The 21628-nt window shown below is 53.2% G+C and overlaps 2 protein-coding genes across 12 annotated transcripts in view; one reads left to right on the top strand and one right to left on the bottom strand.

Annotated features, from left to right (window-relative positions):
• SBNO2 (strawberry notch homolog 2) overlaps positions 1 to 7191 on the top strand; it is a 108059-nt gene extending 100868 nt beyond the window's left edge. For 10 of the 11 annotated variants that reach the window (XM_048830889.2, XM_048830876.2, XM_048830880.2 and 7 more), the window contains 5 exons: positions 29 to 121; positions 619 to 750; positions 1574 to 1650; positions 2064 to 2254; positions 2950 to 7191. In XM_048830889.2, the coding sequence (XP_048686846.1) occupies positions 29 to 121; positions 619 to 750; positions 1574 to 1650; positions 2064 to 2254; positions 2950 to 3581 (1125 nt within the window). In that variant the 3' untranslated portion in view covers positions 3582 to 7191. The remainder of the gene's footprint in view (positions 1 to 28; positions 122 to 618; positions 751 to 1573; positions 1651 to 2063; positions 2255 to 2949) is intronic. The other variant, XM_048830892.2, reaches the window with a different exon arrangement.
• A 5078-nt stretch (positions 7192 to 12269) lies between these two features.
• Positions 12270 to 17713, bottom strand: GPX4 (glutathione peroxidase 4). The gene is made up of 7 exons (XM_048830900.1): positions 17586 to 17713; positions 15876 to 15970; positions 15190 to 15334; positions 14288 to 14439; positions 13904 to 13928; positions 13132 to 13191; positions 12270 to 12551 (listed from the first exon to the last, which is right to left on the bottom strand). Exons 1-7 carry the CDS (start codon positions 17658 to 17660, stop codon positions 12519 to 12521), a joined length of 585 nt encoding a protein of 194 aa, XP_048686857.1. The 5' UTR covers positions 17661 to 17713; the 3' UTR covers positions 12270 to 12518.
• Between the last annotated feature and the right edge of the window lie 3915 nt (positions 17714 to 21628).

Below are 21628 nucleotides of genomic sequence, written 5' to 3'. Positions count from 1 at the left end.
AACAGGAGGCTCTCATTTGTCCTGTTAGATCAGCGTCGACAGAGGCCTGAAGTGGGAGGAGGCTTACGAGAAATCGCTCAAACTAACAGGCACCTACGACGGCTTCTACCTCTCCCACAAGGTGAACTCCCCAGGGCCACCAGGGCTGCTGCCCCACAGGTCTGAGATGGGCTCCAACGGGGGTGTCTGGTTGCTGGCAGTCAGTGAGAGGCCAGCGACCACAATTGATCCCTTGCTGATCGGTCACCAGGAGCCCAGAAAAGCTTCTGAGGAGCTTATGTTTCATTTCACCCAGTGCGGGAGGGGGGTTGACTTCAAATGGCTGAGGGTGGAGATTGTAATGGGAGTAACAAAAACAAGCCATCTCAGCTCAGCCAGCGCATTCCCCGCCATGGAGCAAGCCCAGCTCACAGCAGGAGGAGTGAATGGGGGAGGGTGCAGGCTGGAATTCCCCTGCCCCCAGTGTATGGCCACTGCAGAGCCAGCATCCCCATCAGCCACCCCGCTCTCGGAAGCAGGGGTGCAGAGACACACTGGAAGCGTGGCCCTTCTGGGGAGGCACCATGTCCAATCCACCCATGGCGTACACAAGTGTAACTGTGCAGCTTGTGCCCACAGACACGGGGCTGTAAATACACCTGCCTGCTGGCGGAGCAGGGCCGCGGGAAGAACTTCATCCTCTACAAGCCCAACATCGGCAAGCAGAGCCAGCCCGAAAGCCTCGACAGCCTCTTCAAGAAGTACCGCCAGGTAGGTGGGAGCCCCAGGAACCAACTGCTGCCCTTCCCCTCCATCCCCCGCAAGGCTGAGCGGGAGGAACACTACCTGTGCCCTGGCTGCCCTCTGCAGCATGGGAATTGCAGCTGATCAAGAAAACTGTGACTCAACCGCAGAGGGAGAGTCCTTGGGGCTGAACGCTCCCTTGGTGCATGGTTCTGTAGGCGCAGATGTAGGGATGGGCTCTGCCTTCCCAGAGACAAGCGCAGCAAATCTCCTCCCTGAGCCAGCGTGGGGCTGAGCTGTGACACGTCCATCTGAGTTTTCAGCAGGTCAGTGTTCTTGAGACCCAACACTGACACTCAGGAGGGATACGGCAGGCACCTGGAGAGGACTGCTGGTATGAGGGTCTCAGAGTGCATGGCTGCCCTTTGCCAGGGCTGGACGCAGAGTATCAGACTCGACAGATCAGTGCTCTGCTCCCTGCCTGGCAGTGTGTGTCCAGTTGTTTGCTCCCTTGCGTTCAAAGGCTAACACTGTCGTCAGCACAGGCAAAAAAGGAAAATCACCAGGACCTTCCGTGCTTGCCCTTGCCTAGCTGCCATGTGAGCACCTCCGCGTGCCATGCACACTGATAAGTGGAGCCTCTCGGCACTCCTGGCAGGAATCGCTGTTCCCAATTTACAGCTGGGGAGACTGAGGCACATGGGTGCCGTGACTTGCCCAAAGTCCCCTCACGTCTGGCAGAGCTGGGGATAGAACCCAGGTGTCCTGACTCCCAGTGCTTGGCCTTAGCCCTCCACCATCCTGAGGAGAGTGGAAAAGTCTAGTTTGCCTCTGGCTGTGTCCCTTGCAGGTGCTGCCGGAGGAAGCCAAGGAACACTGGGAGAGCAGCTACCTCTTCTCCTTCACGAACTGTAACCACGCCGTCTGGTAAGTGATGCCCAGTGCCAGAGGGCCTGGCCTACTCTGGGCTCCCTGCTGGGGAAACTCAGAGCCCTGTCTGAACAGGGGTAGCTGCTGCTGTCTCTGGCTCTGCATTAAAGGGTCTTCACTGCCCTGGCTGTGGAGCTGCACTGAGTGTTGGCTGTCTGGGGGCAGACTGCAGCTCTGTGAGACCCTGCTCCTTCTGTGAGCGGCTTTGCCCGACCTGTCCCAGTGGTCCCCACTAATCCTGCAGGAGCTAGCCCCCTGCTGCCCTGCCTCTGGGGTCAGCCACCTGTGGGGGAGAGGGGCATTCTTCTTCCACTCACTCCCAACCCCCAACAAGCCGGGGGAAGGGAGGGGCTCTTCCCAGGGGCAGGGGCTGCTGGTAACTCTTGTTCTCTTCCTCTGCAAACCTGAAGGAACAGAACCTGCAAACTAATCCAAGAGGGAAAGGAGTGTTTCCAGGGCATGCGCCTGCGCCGTTACTACATGCTGTGCGGAGCGCTGCTGCGGGTCTGGAGCAAGATCGCCAGCATCATGTCAGACATCACCAACACCAGCTACCTGCAGATCGTCCGCCTCAAGACCAAGGAGAAGAAAAAACAAGTCGGTGAGTGCAGGGGTCAGCGTGCTGGGCGGCGCTGTGGCGGCAGGGAAGGGGAAGGGAGCTGCGTGCTGTGTGCCGGGGGGAGGGGGCATGGTAGGGTTCAGGAATTCCCTTCCTTTCCCAAGCAGGGCTCTGCATGTCTCTCTCCTGTCCGGGCAGTTCTGTGATTAAGGAGATCCTGTGGGATGAGAGCAGGAGAAGCATGTAACTGACAGCCCATTCGCTTTGCGTGCTCTGGGCCAGGCCTTGACATGGAGCTGGGGATCTGTGTCCCTTGCGGGTAGGGGGAGTTAGCCCAGCATTTGGGCGTGACCCAGGCATGGTGCATCCTCTGCTCGGGTCTGGGCTGCCCGGTCTGGGTGTGAAGGCAGTGCAGCCCCACTACACTCCTGCCCCCTGGCACCCTTCACTGCAGGGACTACTGATAACGTCACACTAACGCAGTCTGGGAACCCGGCTGTGGACCTCCTGCTCTCTACACTGCTGCCAAGCCTAGGTGCAGCCCATTCCTGGGATGGGACTGCAGAGCTGTGGGGATGCAGCTTGTGGTGTAGGCAATGAAACTGGCAGCCTTGCAGAGGAGGGGCTGAGGGATGCGATTAGCCCAGACACTGGGTCCCACTCCCAAGGCCCCTCACCTCTCCCCTCCCAGGAGCTCATGTGCTTTGGGGGCTGACACAGCATGTTCCATCTCCCAGGGATAAAGATCCCCGAGAGCTGCGTCCATAGGGTGCGGGAGGAGCTGAAGCAGATGGACGAGAATGTGAAGCAGAAGCATAACCGGGCCCTTCTGGCCCAGGACCGGAGCCTGCCGTACTCCATGCCACAGCATGTCCTGCAGCAGCCCCATGACCTCTGCCAGCCTGTGGCCAGGCTCCCCCAGCCCAGACACTCCCTGCACCAGGACGAGATCCTGGACTTGACCTACAGCCCTCCCAGCGACAGCCTCTCCAACCTGGCCTTGCAGCCCGACCCCCTGGGTGCTTTACACTTCCCACCGGAGCCTGTTCTCCAGCCACACCAGCAGCACAGGATGCCCTTGCCTTTCAGCCTTCCTCCTGTCTTAGAAAGCCCGGTCCCAGCCCTGGCGGGGACCGTGCCTCTCAACCCACCCCCACACAACCACTTGCCTCTCCCCCATCCCGACCACCTGCAGACACTGCCACAGCAGCAGCTGCCGCCGGAAGACTTAGCCCAGCAGGAGAGCATCAATTTCAAGGAGGTGCTGGAGGACATGCTGAGGACGCTGTACGTGGCCCCTCAGGACAGCACGCTCTCCCAGGAGCGCCAGAGCGTCATCCAGTTCACCAGTCCCTTTGAACACTTCTGAGGGGCCAGCTGAGGGCCAGGGCGGAGCTCAGACACAGGCACCGTGCCCCTCCCGAGCCTCTCGCCTGCCATCGTTTGGCAAAGGGCTGGAGTGGAGGGAGCCCAGGCTCTTGTATTGCTTTGCAATGACCCGCGTGTGTCAGTTGGGGGGCAGGGGGGATTGCGTATTCCTTACAGCAAAGTTTATTTATATATAATATACAGCCACACATGTATAGAGTTGTACATATCGTGTGTATAAAGGGGGGATGGCAAAGTGCTTTTATCACAGAGCTCAGCTGATCGGGACCCATGTCCTCTGCTGTGGGACGGACCTGCTCAAACAACAGTGCCCAGGTAGGACAGAGAAGAGAGCCACTGACTGCCCCAGCCCCTCCCCACACCCATCTCCACACCGACTATTGAGTTGAAAGGCCGGGATTCCGTCCCTTCCAGGGGAGTGTGCAGCAGCTGCTAACTGCAGCGTCCACAGACGGAAACGTTCTAAGCCCCAAAGCGATCCTGTTACCAGAGCATGCGTGATGGCGAAAGCCATGGTTCCCAGCCGCTGTGGGCAGCTGAGTGAGTTACCAAAGCTTGGCTGGGTCACCTGGAGCCAGCCTCACACTTGGGCTCTTCCATCCCAGCCTTGGAGCTTGATGCCACTCGAAACACCAGATCCTTGAGGGAATGGGGGGCAGGCACCTGGGACTAATACAGAGACAGGGACCGAGGGGGGAATGACAGAAGTCCCAGTGCAGGCTGGGAACCATGGAGCTAAAGCATCCATCTATGTAGGATTGGGTGGGGCCAGCTGAGGAGACATTCATCTGACTGCAGGTCATGTGCTCGCTCTCTGCTCTCCAGTTAGTCCAGCCACCCCTTTCTCTCGGGAGGGGAAACTGACATGCGTTGGGCTGCCCTGACTTCCCCAATGGGATGGGGAACAACTCTTCTGCACTAACGTGCCCACTTTATCAGTATTCAGCAATTAACTCCTTAGCCCCTGACCAGCCTTCCTCCCCCTCATCCTCTTCTGCCTGATGGCCAGGCTGCACACTCAGCCCCGGGGCTCCTCGTGATGGTGACAGCTGCAGCGTGGCCGCGCTTTCCAAGTTTTCTCCCTGTGGCATTCTCTCCTGGAGCCAGCTGGCTAGTACTGTTCCAATGGGCTCGTTCGCAGCTGGCTGGCAGGGCCAGGCCTGAGTCTGGGAAAGCAGGAGGGGCCCCATGTCTGGATCTTAAACCTCCAGCACAGGCCACTGTTGATTTCAGTGGCTGCCCCATTGAGACCCACTGCCAGGGAAGAGTAAATGGCAAGCGATCCAGGGCCATGCACCAGCTGTGTTTGTGCTCAGCTGTTACAGCCGGCTCCACTTTGAATACCAAAGAGCAAACTCCTGCTTAGCCAACCTAAGCAGAACACCCCCGTAGTCTCTCCAGGGCAAGCCACACCTTGCTCCGCCCACCAGCAGTAGCCCTGAGCAGAAGCACTAAGGCCTGTTGGACCAGTAGCTTGCTAGGCTTTGTGCTGCAGCGGGGCTGCTGGCTTTACACAGAACATATGCAATCCAAACGGAGAGCCACACAGCACCTCGACAGCGACACTGCTCCTAGGGCCGTGCACCTGCTTCACGGGAACTCTGACTTGGGCAGCTCTGTCTTTACTTGGGCAAAGATTTTTGTTGCCGGCTGCGCTGTCACCCTCCTCTCGCTGCCTCAGCCTCCTTTTACTGAGTCGTCGTCCTGGCATTTCTTGGAGCATGCCAGGCATTACGGAGGGGAGGAGGTGTGACCCCAGTGACTGGTGATGCCCCTTAGGCAATGGGAGCTCTGCCTGCTAATCACACACCTTTCCTTGGCTAGTTCTTATCAGACACAGCAAGTCCCTGGGGGGCATGGCGGGGGCAGATCTGCTGGAGCAGGGCAGTCAGTGGGATCTGCCCAAAGCTGTAAGAGGAGTTAATGGTGGAGTGGGGCGTTCTCACCCCCTGTGGAGAGAGCCCCAGCCACATGTGGAGATTTTGGAGATTGTCACCTCATCTGTCTCACTGACGAGTTTAGCAACCAGCTGCTGCCCCATGTGACTCAGTTTCCGCTTCTGTAACACAGGGATGTGATATTTCCCTACCTTTCTAAAGTGCTGTGAACTCTGTAACCCGGTGCAAAGGCTTGGTAGCACATCCTACCTGGGGGACAGGGAAGCACCTAGTCTCCCAAGCCAGTGGACCATGGTCTCCTTCTCTTCCCACTTCACTCCCCCTCCTCACCCTGCACATTCTAGTTCCCACTTTCTAGGCCAGTCCAGGTGTGGTCTCCGGTCCTTCATTCTGGGGTCTTGTGTCTTTTTACAATCTTTGCATCTCCCCGGCCAGGAAGGAGGAGGAGGTTTATTATTTAGATTGCAGCAGTGCCCATAATGTGCTGGGCAGGCCCTGCCATTCCCCCACTTCCCTGGAGATGGGGGGGCTTTGCAGGGGCCAGTTCTGAGTAGAATTCTAAATATCCTCTATGCCCCCTTGCCTCCGACTAAACACCAAAGATCAGAAAAAATCCCCCCTGAAACTGGAAGCCCAGACTGTGAAGTCCAGATGACATGATCCACTGTTTGGGCAGGGATGCTCCTATCCCTGTTGGTGCGCTGTCCAGATAGTGCATTTTCAACCCCCAGGAATCTCTTTACTTTTGTTCCTAGTTTATCACCTAATTGCACTAACCCACCTCTGCACTGAGCTGCTGGAGAGCCCTGCATTGTGCTGCGTGTGCACAAGAGTCCTGCCCATCTCGTTCCGCTCGTGCATTCACCCAAATTGCCAAGGAAGGGGCAATTCCGCCCTGCTGTCCTCTTGTAGGCAGACAGCAAAGATGCCCCTTTCTTGTGATCACAGAGAACATCCCTTTTCCAGTCCTAGGCAGGCCCCTCCCTGGTTCTATCGAATACACTCCCCCACTCTATTTATAATGCTCCCTGGATTCACGACACTCAGAGAGAATCTTTGAAAATCTTTGATTTCCTTGGAGCCCCTGAGTCCTTATTTAATTTCTGTCTCATTCATTTGGGCAACTGTCAAACTCTCAGCAAAAGTTAAAAAACACACCAAGAAAACCAATTTCAAACAGGCGTAAACTCAGGAATAATCATCAGGTGCTCTCTTTCTAACCACCCCCACCAGTGGGTCCCCCACAAAAAATATGACCTGGAGTTTTATGTGGTTGTTTTATTGCTGTTTTAATTCTAAGATATATGCAATTTTTCTCTCCCAATCTCTGAAAAAGACAGGGCACCTTCAAGAAAATACTTCCCCTGCCTGATCCTGTGTTTTTGTCAGGGTTAATAATATGTAACAGTATCTTTTAACTAAATTATTATGCAGTTGTCCTACTGATTGTATGTATTTTTTTAAATGAATCCTTTTCCCTTCCTTACACCTTTTTGTTAGCACTTTTTAATCCGCTTGTTCGTTTGCCTTTGTTTTTCTGTGTGTATTTATAATGAATTGAGATGTATATATGTAAAGAGATTCTTTTTTTTTAGAATATGTGCCTTTGACTAATTCCTAAATTTTCTACTTGCATCAGAAGGATAATTTTTGCATTCTGCTCAGTAAAGATGGAAAGGAAGCCACGCATGAGATCTGTGTAAGTTCCAGCTCTGTGTATGTATGTGTGTATGTGTGTGTGTCTCTGTCTATCTAGAGTTATACTCGCCCAAGGCTCACCTATCTGGAAGCTAGGTTAGGCAACTGGAGACCACCAGGGTGATGGACAAATTTATAAAAATCTTGGGGTGAGACTTGGTGGTGGATTTGATTTATGCTCCTGTGTCCCGTGATTTTGAAAAACCCTCCCCAGGTTGATGCATGGGTTACTGACCCCAGATAACTCTCTTGATGACAGCCAGCCCTAGAGCTCCAGGATCTAAGACCTTGTCTACACTGGGGACAACGCTATTTATCTCCACTGCTGATAGCAAGCGGGGAGCCCTACTGCGGTCAATTGACTAAATGACATGGGGCTTAAAACACCAGAGGCGATGGTAAGCTACCTCCCCTTGAGCTCCTAGGGCTGCTATCGCCTAATGTGGACAAGTCTTAAAACCAAACCAAGCCTTAGTGGCAGGAGGCCCTAGTGTCGCTCAGTGGACAATTAGAGCTGCATTACCTTGAATCAGTAGTGAGAGCGGAAGTGGGTTTACTGTATTGGGAGGAGGGGGTGGGATTCTACTCTGCAAAAATTCCCGGAGCCTGCTCCCAGCCTGTCCACGCTTATGGAAACAATTCCTGCACACGTACGCACATCCCCCAGCGTCTTCAGCATCAGTTCTCTGATCATTAGTGACTTCTTTCCCCCCTGTGCCATGTCTCTCTGTTCAGGGTACCTGCATCTGTATTTTCCTCACGTTCCACCAATGGCACCCACCCTTGGCTCCTCAGCCGTCACCTCTTGGGCAGAGACCCGTCTCTCTCTCCCGCCTGACCGGGATTTTCCAGGCTGTACAGTTCACTGCCTACATTATGAATTCCCCAGCAAGTCCGACTGCCTAAAAGGCCAACGCCTCTGCTTTGCCTTCTCTGCACAGCTATAAACAGCATAATTTCCCACAGTTAGACCGTACCCCCCAGCTCTTCTAAGCACATTTATTCTCAAGGTGAAAACATAGGAGAGAAAACACATTAACACAAGAAAAGAACCTAACTGCCTACTAATAAGCTCACCAGAGATCACCCCAACTCCACCCAGGGCTCTGGCAGGAGTCTGTCCTTCACACCCCACATGGGGTTTTCTGTAGCTACATGTTCATAACACCTTTTGCGCAGAACAAGAACCCTCATGAATTTGAGTCTCCCTCCTTTATACAGTCTGGACCTTTGCTTCGCAGAGACCATGCATAGATAATCAGCCAGACAGTAGTTCTCTCCCCAGGGTGTAGCTTCAAAAGATGGAGTGTGGAAGTGAGAATTTGTACTCCCCTTCTGCCAGGTATTTCCTTTGGTGGTCCTGCAAGTTCTTTCTGGTCTGGCACATTGTTTCAAATAGTCCTTCGAAGTTCATGCCACATCCCAGTGCTTACACTGGCCATGTCTCCCCTTTAGAGAATTTACACACAATCCTGCGGCCATACATAAATGTTGCTTTCATAATATCATGGACTCCAAAGCTACTTAACCTTAATTGAATAAAATCTCCCAAAGCTGTTTCAGGAAATTACCGTATCTGTCACACCATATTTATATCCAGCACCTCCATAAGGAGTTGATAGCACAATCCTCTGAATAAGAGACTTTCCACCCTGAGCTGGGGAAATCATGCTGGCAGCCACTATGTTTGGTACATGGTAGCTGGCTGTATGGCTTCCAAAAGCACACAGAAAGAACGCCCCTCCCAAGTGCTCTGAATGCTGCTCTTGCTGTCTCATCTGCGAGGAGGCTCCAGCCTGTTTGCCCTGGCTATGCTGGGTGCTATTTGATGAGTCCTTGTGACTGTTACCATCACAGTACGCTGCAGATTTAGCACCTCCCATTAAGGGGAATGCAGCTCTTGTAAACAAGGTAGCAAAGTTCCCTTGCAGTGCAAATCTGCCAGTAATCCCTCCAGAGCTCTGCTGTGTCAACTCAGCCAGGCCCGTCTACAATGGATTCCCCTCCCTGGGCAGAGCATAGGGGTGTCACAGCACCCAGCCTCCAGCATGGTCACAACTAATGTCATGGCATCAATGATCCTCTTGTCCTGGGTATCAATCCTGCTTAATCTCTGCTGTCCTATCCCAGCAGGGAAACGGCCTGGTAAGAGCTTGTTGCTGAAATGTGCTTCCTTTTGCACAGCACTGGTCTCTCAGCCTGGGAGCTTTTGCCTTACACAACAGGGCCTCTCTTGGGCCTGAGAGGGGTCTATTGGAGTATGTCCGGCAGCACGCTTTCCTGGCCATGCACGCTTCAGTCGTTGGCTTCTCTGCTGTGTCTGCCCACTCCACTGGTGTTGATTGTTGGGGGGTGTTCATCCACGGGGCTCATTCTCATTTCAGCAGTCAGACAAGCAGAGTTCAGGTAAGGAAATCCCCACAGAACCCAAACCTGTGGGAGTGGGGGATGGAGTTCCTGACCCCTGTGCCAATAGAAGCAGCAAGGGTCTGAGTCAGAGCTGGCTTCTATTGGCTGTTGCCTTCCCCCTTAGCAAGTCCCTAGGTGAAGATGGGCCCTCCTTGCCCAACGGTGCTGCTCTAAGTCTCCTCTCCTGGCAATCGTTTGTGGGGGAGAGAGATGGATGCTTGTCACTACATCTTTTCAGTAGCCCTGTCGCGAAGCAAAGGAGACAATAGTGGGCAGTTTGAAGTGAAGAACCAGACTCAACATGCCTGGCCTTGCTGATCTTTGGTGCAGTTAAATCCTCTCCCCTTTTAGTTTATTTCCGTCCAATGAGTTGTTTGCAGAGCACACAGGTGCCTGCTGCCGTGTATCCATGTTTCTCAGTGGTGCACGTCAGCTTCTCTTGGTAGAGAATGAGATTACCTGCCTCCATCCCCTTTCTAAAGCACTGAGCTGTAGAAAGGGGGAGCACTGTAAAGCCCAGTTGGTTTACAATGGGCCATTGCAGACAAGTTCTCTAGACAGTTACTGCTGAGACCAGGTCCTAGCTGCTTTAGATATTTCTGTGCACATATACTCCTCCCAGCTAGCCAGGACTCCGACTCTGGTGCTGCAGATATATTTAATTGCATCTGTAAATCAGCTTATTCTCATACATTTTTCATTGTTAGTTAATTGCTTCTGGCTTTAACTCACGCTGTTGGGTATTCAGTACCTTTTCATCATCTTTTTACCAGTTACCTTCCTTGCTCTCCTCCTGCTCCCTGTCATCACAGTTATTAAGCTACTCTTACCAAAAAGGAAAGAAGTTGAACTCTCTAGAACCACACAACACATTTCCTTAGCCAGGGGCCTGCACCCCTCCTGCTCCTTAAGAGGGAGTCATGGTGAATGATCAGCTGAATGAGAGCTCACTTTGGCCAAAAGAGCTAATGCAATCCTGGGCTGCATAACTGGGGGAATCTCAAGTAGGAGTGGAGAGGTTATTTGACCTCTGTTTTTGGCACTGGTGTGACAGCTGCTGGAATGCAGTGTCCAATTCTGGTGTCTACAATTCAGGGATGTGGATAATTGGAGATTGATCAAAGAGCCATGTGAATAAAAGGTTAGAAAACTGACTCTAGTGACAGATGGAAGATGCTCCCCCTCTTTAGTTTAAGGAAGAGAAAGTTCAAGGCTGACATGATTATAGTCTAAAAGTATGTGCAGAGGGAACAAGTAGGTAACACAGGGGTCTTCGATTTAACAAAGGAAGGTATAATGCCATCCAATGACTGGTAGTTGATGCTAGACAAGTTCAGACTGGAACTAAGGTAATATAACAGTGAGTAATTAACCATTGAAACACTACCAAAGAGTTGTGTTCCATCACAGAATTTAAGTGAAAACCAGATGTTTCTCTAAAAGATCTGCTGTAGGAATTACTCAAAGTTCTCTGGCCTATGTTACACAAGGTCTGATGACAATGGTCCCTTCTAGCCTCAGAATCCATAAAACCCCCCTGAAGACATTTTATAATACAACTCTAGGCCAGTGCAAGACTCACCCAAGTGGGGTTGTTCATGATGCTGTATCATACTAGTTAATTAGGGTTGTGCATAAAGCAGGGCCATCCCATTAACTGCCACACCCTGGCTCATGGCACACTTCCTACAACTGAGGGTGCAGGCTGGGGCAGTGGTCAGACATCATGGGTCTTCAGTCTCTCTCCCCCCACCCCTGTGTTTGTTTCACCAGGGAAAGGTGTGGAGGTAGGAGCCTTTAACCTCTCCCTCATGCCCATCCTTCCACCCAGGGGGGCTGCCTCACTACTACAGCAGTGTAAGTTGCTGCAGCTGGCTTGGCTGCCTCATTAATAGACAGGTTGAGGAGGTTTCTTTAAGCACATTTGTCTCTTGTGGGGAGATCCCAACCCTCTGGCTACTTTACACTTAACCCTTTAGAGACAGGCTCCTGCAGCATGGCAGGGTAAAAATTTGGTATGCTGCAGATCCAATTCTGTTGAACAGAGGTTTGACATTTGCATTCAGATCAAGCAACTAGATTCACAGCTGGTGTGAAATCACCATCAGGTGACAGAACAGCTGGCCTAGTGCTTACAGCCACAGCATCTGAAATGGAGGAGGCCTGCAGGCAGCCCAGCTAGTCAGAGCCCTGCTGTAGCTGAGCTGCCAAAAGATGCTGCCTTTGCCTGGTTAGGAAATCTATAAAAATAGCTCCAGGGAAGGCCTAGGCACTTGCTGCTTAATTCCTCTGGGCATTACCAAGGATTATCCCTCTAATCCAGCAGCTGGCCTCCAAGAGCAGGAATTACATAAATTCATGTTTAGCACAAACTTGGGCAGAATAAAATGTTTCCTGGATTTAGATTACTTCCCCAGGATCCAGCAAACCTGTTTCAAACTCCTAGGAGCTGAGTCAATGGCTTTCTGCTCCCCACTCTGACAGTGGCCAGCAAGGAAGTTGCCAGTACAACCAGACCTTTTTTCCCCAGTAGCTAGTCCCTTGCACTGCAGGGAAGAGCATCCTCCCCCACAGAGATTGTATCTACTTGGAAGAATGACTGGAGCTTCCTGTTCCGCACCATGTTACACAGCAGCTTCCAACAGACTCAGACAAGACATTGGTCAGTTTCAGCATAAACTTTTATTGCCATGAAGCCAAGTGCCCATGTCAGGACTATAAAAAACTGCCCAGCAACAGCCACCAGCCCAGTGAACCCTTCTTCCCGCAGATGCACGCCAAGTTTCAGGTCTGCCTCACCAGCAGGCTGGCTTTAAGGCAGGCCATCATTAGGGCAGGATGGGAAGACTCCACAGGGAGCAGGTGAGATGTTGCTAAGCAGAGGGAATGGTCCAGTGTCTAAGTGAACAGGTCTACAGGAAATCAGGCAGGTCCTTCTCAATCACCTGCAGAGAAGAGGAGGAAGGAGTCAAGTGCTGTTTCTCTTGAGGGCCTGTGGAGAGACCACCACTGTCCTGTCCATGAAGGATCATACTGAGTCCCTGCCTGCTGTATCCAGAGCTCTGTAGCACTGAGCAAAAACACACCTCCCTTTGCAACACCCCCACCAGCTTTGGACAGTGCTTCTCAGCTACTTGAATCCCACCCTGCTCATTTTCATTCCTCTGCATTATGCTCCTGCAGAGGTAACTCCCCATCCACTACAGGGTGCCAGGGACACTTAAGTTTTGTTAGCCTGTAGAGTGGCAGGAAACCCAGCAGCTTTCTTCCCATGTGTTCCCTGCAGAGATGTTCAGGCTTGGGAAAAACAGACCTGAGTCATGATGCTGCATTACCCAAGTCTTGGTACATGACTAATAGCAAGGGCAGTGCAGGAAGCTATTGGCAAAGTATCTTTCTTCCCTTCCTCCCCCAGGTTTGGACCCACTAATAAAGCTGTGCTTTGAGACACAGCTTGGCTGTTCAGTTCCAGCAGAGCTAGCCCCCGAGGTTACCGCTTTGTGATACACAGACAGGCTGACTTACATATGGATCATCCATTGGGCTATATCTCTTCACCACGTGGCCCTCCTTGTTAATGAGAAACTGTGGAGTTAGAAGACAAGCATGAATAATCCTGGACGCACATGCATGCTCTGCCCCACTGGAACTCAATGCTTGAGTCACACACAACACACTACAGGAGATGAGCTTCAAGGCCAGGTTCTGCTATTATGGCTAACTCCCTGGGCAGCAGGGAGGCCATGGGTGGAGAAGCAGCTTTGGGGGCACCTGGCAAACAGCACTGTCCCTCCCCAGGTCACTTATAAGAAGTGCAGCTCCTTTGCAGGGAGATTGAGTGCTTTGAAATCTGAGCACATGTACAAGGCCTCCCCATCCCCAAATGCTGAAATGCAGCCACCTCTGGCATGAGGCACGCTCTTCCTCACCACCACACAACAATTCAATACACAAAGTGAAGACTGATGTATCCCTCTGAAACTGAGTGAGGTAGAATGTAGTTAACCCAGCTGGAGCCTGGCCAGACACCCCTATCCCTTAGGGGGTTTGCTCTAGGACCCACATGCAAGGTCAGGGTCTCAATTTTATATCTAGGAGCTATGGGTCAATGCCTGCTCAGGAGGTGCAATCTTACTAGGCTCCCCTGCCCATCTCCAACACCTCTTCCAGCAGCTAAGTGTTTCTTGGAATCTCCCACCCAACCTTGCTTAGCTCCTGGGATCTTAAAGGATCACACCACAAGTGGTCAGGCCATTTTAGAGCCTAAAACCCCAGTGAGAAGAGAGCAGAGTCCTACCTTTGTGAAGTTCCACTTTATTGCACTAGGAAGGAGAGAGACCACCAGTGAGACAGCAGCTGTTTTAAAGCAGTCCCAGCACTGACAGGAGTGCCCACCCACCATAGCCCCACACCTAACCCAACAGCCTGCTCTGCCACTACTTCCAACAGGCCCAAGCTGGGGACTGCTGTGTGACCAATCCGTCCACCCCACATCCCCTTCCTCTCCAGTCCAGTGGGTCACTGTTGCCAGTGGTGCAGCTGAAGTCTCCTCTTTTGGTTTCATCACAGGATTGATTTGCTCCCCCCCACCCCCCATTCCAATGACACCAATGGGGCCAGGCTGTTTCTCTAATGCTACCACTTCCTTCTGGGTCTGTTCCTGCTCAGGGTCTGCACTCACTTTCCCAGGGTGCCTCTTCCTTTGGGCTGGTCTTTCATCCATTTCCAGAGAGGATGGGCATTGTTCCCATTGACCTCTATCTTACTATAGAGGTCAAACTTCACCCCATAGCTTGCAACAAATTGTTTGATCTGTGACTCATCCCCAGGCTCCTAAGAAGCAAAGAGAAGGGTTACTGTGGGAAGTGAGTGGTCTTGCATTATTAGGCAATGACTGACTACTCAAAACCCCATTCCATTTCAATTAAGCGCAGTTCCAGGCTCAGATTCTGAGGGCAGCATGCATGTACATTGAAAGAATGAAGTTGAGCGGGCTGGGTGATGAAGGACACGAGCTTCCTGCTTCTAGAATATCCCACTCATTGCTAGGACACAGCTGGCAGGGAGCATGGTTACTTGAATACAACTGGGCTCGGGAGATGACTCGAGCCACATGGTCCACCGGAACGCCTGGCAGAGCTGTGGTTCCATGTTCTAATGCACACAGTCACCTACAGCCTCCTTGCGCCTCAGGCGGGCCAGCTGAAGACTGGGTAGAGCCCAGAGGAGCTCAGCAAGTCTGGGTGCATTACCCCAGATTGGTGGCAAACAGCCTAGCTCTTTAAGACCAAAGCGTGCACATCTCCAGTCACCGTGACCAATTTTTGGTAGAGACATCAAAGAGTCAGTGGGCCAAAGACTAAACTGTACTCCCACTCATATGCTAGGGAGGCTGTGTTAGCTGTTTATCTGATGGTAGTACTCAAAGGCTCTATATGCTGGGAATACTTGCTAGGCCCATGCTAACTACAGACATCCTTCAGTCTCATGGGCTACCGAGCCAGCCCCCTTTGCTAGGGAGAAAGAGCGGCTTTTTCCCCTAGAGGAACCCCCTTTCCTTAGCAGGCAGGGTGCGCCACCGACCTGGTTTCCAAACTGGTTGCAGGGGAAGCCCAGGATGCGTAAACCCTTCTCAGCGTATCTGGCGTACATATTGACAAGCTGAGTGTAGCTTACAGCAGTTTTTCCTCATTTGGATGCTACATTGGTGATGATGCAGACAAACCCCCTGGGAAAGAAGCAGGAGTCACTGACAGTTACTACAAAAGGGTTGGGGTTGATCTACCCCACAAAGATAGACATATCTGCAGCAAGGGACCCTACCTACATAATGGCTATTGCTTTTCTGCCCTGTTGGATATAACCTGCTAACTGGATCCTCACATGCACCCCTTTCCCGGACTCATTCGCATCAGATATGAGTAACAATTTTCCACACCTCTTCCCATCAGGTGCAAGTCACAGATCTTCTGAACCCCACCCACAGTCAGGCAGAGCCTGTCCATCAGGAGCCAAGCTGTCCCTGCTTAGTTCAGTTGCCTGTGTAGTTCCTTTTGGGCACCCCTCCTCCCCAGGGCCTGGTAGTGATGCTCTTTCAGCAGCACTCCTCCCTGAACTGGGAGTATTAACAGTTTTTTTTGGTGTTGGCTAGACAAGATTAGGGGAGACTGAAGTATTAATAGCCTAACTACAGGCTAGTCACATGCTTGTGCTTTGGGTACCTCACTGAGCCAGCCCAGCTCACAGCATCTGGGTTCCTCACCACTTACCTGTACTTTTCCAGGGAAACATCATTGCCATCAATATCTTTGGCACGGAATTCATAGATTGATTTGGCAGCTCGCCAGTCATCTGCCTGTGCACACTGCAAGACAGCCAGGGCTCAAGATCAGTTTTGCAATAAAGGGATCTCATCCCAGTCTGAGCACAGAAGTCAGATATGCAGCATGCCAGGGGAAGGCAGCAGCCACATATTCAAGAGAGGCTGTTCCACTACCATCAAAATGCCTCTCTTCAGACAACTACCTTCACTCACTGTTCCCTTCTCGCCACCTGATCATTATCAAAGATACGGACCTACTCCTACCAAAAATGGAAACGGTTCAACTGTCTAGAACCATACATGATACCCCACTTCTTTACCCAAGGGTCTACAGTCCTTCCTCCCCCAACAGCAGTACTGGGCGGGGCTTGCTGCAGGTTACCTTACACACAGGTCAAAACCTCCACTGTTCAAATTGGTATTAGAGACTTAAAGCAATTTACTGCACACAAAGCAGAGGTTCAAGAGGGTCAATACCCTGGAGGATTGCTGTGAATCACAGCACTAATCTCGGCTATAAAAGGAATCAACACGGGGCATAAGAGCTACTAGGGCTCCGGGGACAGGAGGAGGTCTTGTGACCGTGACTCAGAAGCAGTCTTCTCCCCGCTGCACTGGGCTGAGACAGAGCAGCCTCCGCCGAGCCAGCCCCCCCAGCCCGGATCTCGGGGCTGGTCCGGGGCGGCTGCTGCAGGAGCACCCCCATGCCGCTGTCCCGCGGGCCGGGACCTGGGCACTGCGCTGGGGCAGCCCCGTATTGCCCACGGGCCTGCTCGTGCCCTTAAGAGTCACAGGACCCGCCACGCCCCCCGTCCCTCGTCCCCCGCCCCCCCCCCAGCCCCTCGTCCCCTTCCCCCGCCCCCCCTCGTCCCCTTCTCCCGCCCCGCCCCCCCTCGTCCCCCCCAGGCCCTCGTCCCCTTCCCCCGCCCCCCCTCGTCCCCCCCAGGCCCTCGTCCCCTTCCCCCGCCCCGGACCCCCCCGCCCCCCCAGCCCCTCGTCCCCTTCCCCCGCCCCGGACCCCCCCAGCCCCTCGTCCCCGCCCCCCGCCCCCCCCCAGGCCCTCGTCCCCTTCCCCCGCCCCCCCTCGTCCCCTTCTCCCGCCCCCCCTCGTCCCCCCCAGGCCCTTGTCCCCTTCCCCCGCCCCCCCTCGTCCCCTTCCCCCGCCCCGGACCCCCCCGCCCCCCCCAGCCCCTCGTCCCCTTCCCCCGCCCCCCGCGCCCCCCCCAGGCCCTCGTCCCCTTCCCCCGCCCCGGACCCCCTCGTCCCCTTCCCCCGCCCCGGACCCCCTCGTCCCCTTCCCCCGCCCCGGACCGGGCCCCCCCAGCCCCTCGTCCCCTTCCCCCGCCCCTCGTCCCCCGCGCCCCCCCCAGCCCCTCGTCCCCTTCCCCCGCCCCGGACCCCCGCGCCCCCCCAGCCCCTCGTCCCCCCACCCCAGACCCCTCCCGCACCCCCTCGTCCCCTTCCCCCGCCCCTCAGCCTGCGCTGGGGGGGCCTCCGATGGGGGGGGCTGGCGGCTGCCCCTCGGGCCCAGGCTGGGGGAGCCGCCGAGCGGGCCCCTTCTCCCGGCGGGGGGGCTCGGGCCTCTCTAGCCGCCCCGATGGAAGGACCATAGAGAGGCGGCGGCCGGAGGGGAGCTCGAGCCCGGCCCCGCACTCACCATGCTCCGGCTCAGACCCCGCGCGCCGAGTGCCCCGCACAGCAGCACCCGCCTGCCCAGGCGGCCCCAATTCATGGCAACGGGCCCCGCCCCAACGGCCGGCCCCGGCCTCACCCGCTCCGCCAATCAGCGACGGGCGCCCCGCCCCCCTCGGCTCCCAGCGCCCCGCCCCCGGCCGCTCCGACCAATCAGCGGCCGAAGAGCCCCAGCAGCAAGCGACCTAAGTCCGACTCCTACAGTCACGTGAGCTCAACCAATCAGGAGAGGGCGGGGCTTATCGCACTTGTTTAGCCGATTGCAGCGTCCAGGGGGAGGGGGCGACCCAGGGTGGAACAGCCCAGAGTGCACCAGGCTGCAGGGGGCGACCCAGGGTGGAACAGCCCAGAGTGCACCAGGCTGCAGGGGGAGGGGGCGACCCAGGGTGGAACAGCCCAGAGTGCACCAGGCTGCAGGGGGAGGGGGCGACCCAGGGTGGAGCATGTAGGAGGGTGGTGTTTTGCAAAGCACCAGGCAGGGCTATCTAATAATTAGCAAGTGTCGCTCCTTTCTCCCAGAGTTGCCAACTGTCTAATCACATAAAGTCCAAAGCACAGTTGCCAGCTTTCACCTGGTAAATAAGCTCCTCGACTTTCACACTAAACCAAAAATCAAGCTAATCCCGTTTCAAAACAAGGCCAAAACAAGGGAATCCCTAAGAACTTCCCTCCCGGCCTGCGGTCTGGGACTGTGGTGGGCCTGCTGTGCACCCCTGACTCTCTCCCCCCCCTTGCCCCTGCTTGCCAGGAGCCGATCCAAAAAAAGAAGCAGCAAGCTACAAGCCAAAAACTAGCCAACAAGCAACTCACAAGACAATTAAGCCAAAAGCAAGCCCAATTTCTGTGGTTTTTTTTCGCGGGTTTGGTATGTCTGGTCCAAACCCAAACACCCTTGCCCCGCCCCCTGCCCTGAGGCCCCGCCCCTTCTCCAAGGGCCCGCCAAGGGGAGCTGCAGAAAGGGCGCTTGGGGCGGAGGCAGTGCATAGAGACCCCCTGGCCACCCCTGCCTGCGCCTAAAAGCCGGACATGCCGCCACTTCCAGGAACTGCATGGAGCCAGGGCAGGTAGGGAGCCTGCCTTAGCTCTGTTGTGCTGCCCCGGCACCTGGCAACCCTAGTTCCCCCCATTGTAGAATGGGGATAATAACTTATTTTATCCCACCTTTTGTCTATTTATTTGACTTCAGTGGAGATTGGCTCAGACCTTTGGATTGGAAGTTCTTCAGGGCAGGGACAGAACCTTTCACCATATATTTGTACAGCGCCTAGCACTGTGGGCACTGATCTCTCTTGGAGTCTCTTGGCAGTACTGTGCAAAATAATAGTAATAGGGGGATGCTGTTTTCTAGCCTTGAAGGATCTATGGGTAACTATAACAGTAGGATTGGTATCACTGGCAACAGTGAAGGGGAAAGGAGTCCAGGAGAGCTGGCTGTATTTCAAGGAATCCCTGTTGAGGTTACAGGGACAAACCATCCCGATGTGTCGAAAGAATAGTAAATATGGCAGGCGACCAGCTTGGCTTAACGGTGAAATCCTAGTGGATCTTAAACATAAAAAAGAAGCTTACAAGAAGTGGAAGGTTGGACATATGACCAGGGAAGAGTATAAAAATATTGCTCGGGCATGTAGGAATGAAATCAGGAGGGCCAAATTGCACCTGGAGCTGCAGCTAGCAAGAGATGTTAAGAGTAACAAGAAGGGTTTCTTCAGGTATGTTGGCAACAAGAAGAAAGCCAAGGAAAGTGTGGGCCCCTTACTGAATGAGGGAGGCAACCTAGTGACAGAGGATGTGGAAAAAGCTAATGTACTCAATGCTTTTTTTGCCTCTGTCTTCACTAACAAGGTCAGCTCCCAGACTGCTGCGCTGGGCATCACAGCATGGGGAGTAGATGGCCAGCCCTCTGTGGAGAAAGAGGTGGTTAGGGACTATTTAGAAAAGCTGGACGTGCACAAGTCCATGGGGCCGGACGAATTGCATACGAGAGTGCTAAAGGAATTGGTGGCTGTGATTGCAGAGCCATTGGCCATTATCTTTGAAAACTCGTGACGAACGGGGGAAGTCCCAGATGACTGGAAAAAGGCTAATGTAGTGCCAATCTTTAAAAAAGGGAAGGAGGAGGATCCTGGGAACTACAGGCCAGTCAGCCTCACCTCAGTACCCGGAAAAATCATGGAGCAGGTCCTCAAAGAATCAATCCTGAAGCACTTGCATGAGAGGAAAGTGATCAGGAACAAAGTCAGCATGGATTCATCAAGGGAAGGTCATGCCTGACTAATCTAATCGCCTTCTATGATGAGATTACTGGTTCTGTGGATGAAGGGAAAGCAGTGGATGTATTGTTTCTTGACTTTAGCAAAGCTTTTGACACGGTCTCCCACAGTATTCTTCTCAGCAAGTTAAAGAAGTATGGGCTGGATGAATGCACTATAAGGTGGGTAAAAAGTTGGCTAGATTGTCGGGCTCGATGGGTAGTGATCAATGGCTCCATGTCTAGTTGGCAGCCGGTGTCAAGTGGAGTGCCCCAGGGGTCGGTCCTGGGGCCGGTTTTGTTCAATATCTTCATAAATGATCTGGAGGATGGTGTGGATTGCACTCAGCAAATTTGCGGATGATACTAAACTGGGAAGAGTTGTGGATACGCTGGAGGGCAGGGATAGGATACAGAGGGACCTAGACAAATTGGAGGATTGGGCCAAAAGAAATCTGATGAGCTTCAATAAGGATAAGTGCAGGGTCCTGCACTTAGGACGGAAGAACCCAATGCACAGCTACAGACTAGGGACCGAATGGCTAGGCAGCAGTTCTGCGGAAAAGGACCTAGGGGTGACAGTGGACGAGAAGCTGGATATGAGTCAGCAGTGTGCCCTTGTTGCCAAGAAGGCCAATGACATTTTGGGATGTATAAGTAGGGGCATAGCGAGCAGATCAAGGGACGTGATCGTCCCCCTCTATTCGACATTGGTGAGGCCTCATCTGGAGTACTGTGTCCAGTTTTGGGCCCCACACTACAAGAAGGATGTGGATAAATTGGAGAGAGTCCAGCGAAGGGCAACAAAAATTATTAGGGGTCTGGAACACATGACTTATGAGGAGAGGCTGAGGGAACTGGGATTGTTTAGTCTGCAGAAGAGAAGAATGAGGGGGGATTTGATAGCTGCTTTCAACTTCATGAGAGGTGGTTCCAGAGAGGATGATTCTAGACTATTCTCAGTGGTAGAAGAGGACAGGACAAGGAGTAATGGTCTCAAGTTGCAGTGGGGGATGTTTAGGTTGGATATTAGGAAAAAACTTTTTCACTAGGAGGGTGGTGAAACACTGGAATGCATTACCTAGGGTGGTGGTAGAATCTCCTTCCTTAGAAGTTTTTTAAGGTCAGGCTTGACAAAGCCCTGGCTGGGATGATTTAATTGGGGATTGGTCCTACTTTGAGCAGGGGGTTGGACTAGATGACCTCCTGAGGTCCCTTCCAACCCTGATATTCTATGATTCTATGATTCCCAGAAAGACATAAAAGATGTTGGATCTATCCTGAAATAAACTCACACCCTCTCCCATAAAAGAAGAAAGAAACAGGGAGTGGAAAAGGAAAGGTACACTTCTTTGTAACCTCAGACCACAGACAAACCAGGTGCAGCCCAGAGGTTTAAATACCACAGAAGTCCTGTGTGGAGACACCACCTTAAATGAAAGAGGATGAACTGTGGTAAGAACCTGCAGAAAACAGTTTCCACCCCTATTATTAAGCAGCAGTTGTTATTAAAAAGCAGATTGGAACATTTGGATGGGAAAAGGGTCATTCAAAGTGAAATCAACATTGCTCAGACTCCAGCGGTAGCTCCCTAATGGCTGAATTCTAGGCAATTGCTAGGAAGAGGAAAAGATGTGGAGAAAAAATTCTAGTTCCCTCTCCCTCAACTGCTTATTTGTGGTCTTGTCATATGGTTGCATCCCCCAGAGACTTTAACTGACACTGCAGGGTACAATTCAATGTGAAGTTTTAATTTT

Source organism: Caretta caretta, chromosome 25 (genome assembly GCF_965140235.1).
Source record: "Caretta caretta isolate rCarCar2 chromosome 25, rCarCar1.hap1, whole genome shotgun sequence".
NCBI classification, from domain to species: Eukaryota; Metazoa; Chordata; order Testudines; family Cheloniidae; genus Caretta; species Caretta caretta.
Note: the sequence above shows the minus strand (reverse complement) of the source record. Positions and strands in the feature narration are given on the sequence as shown.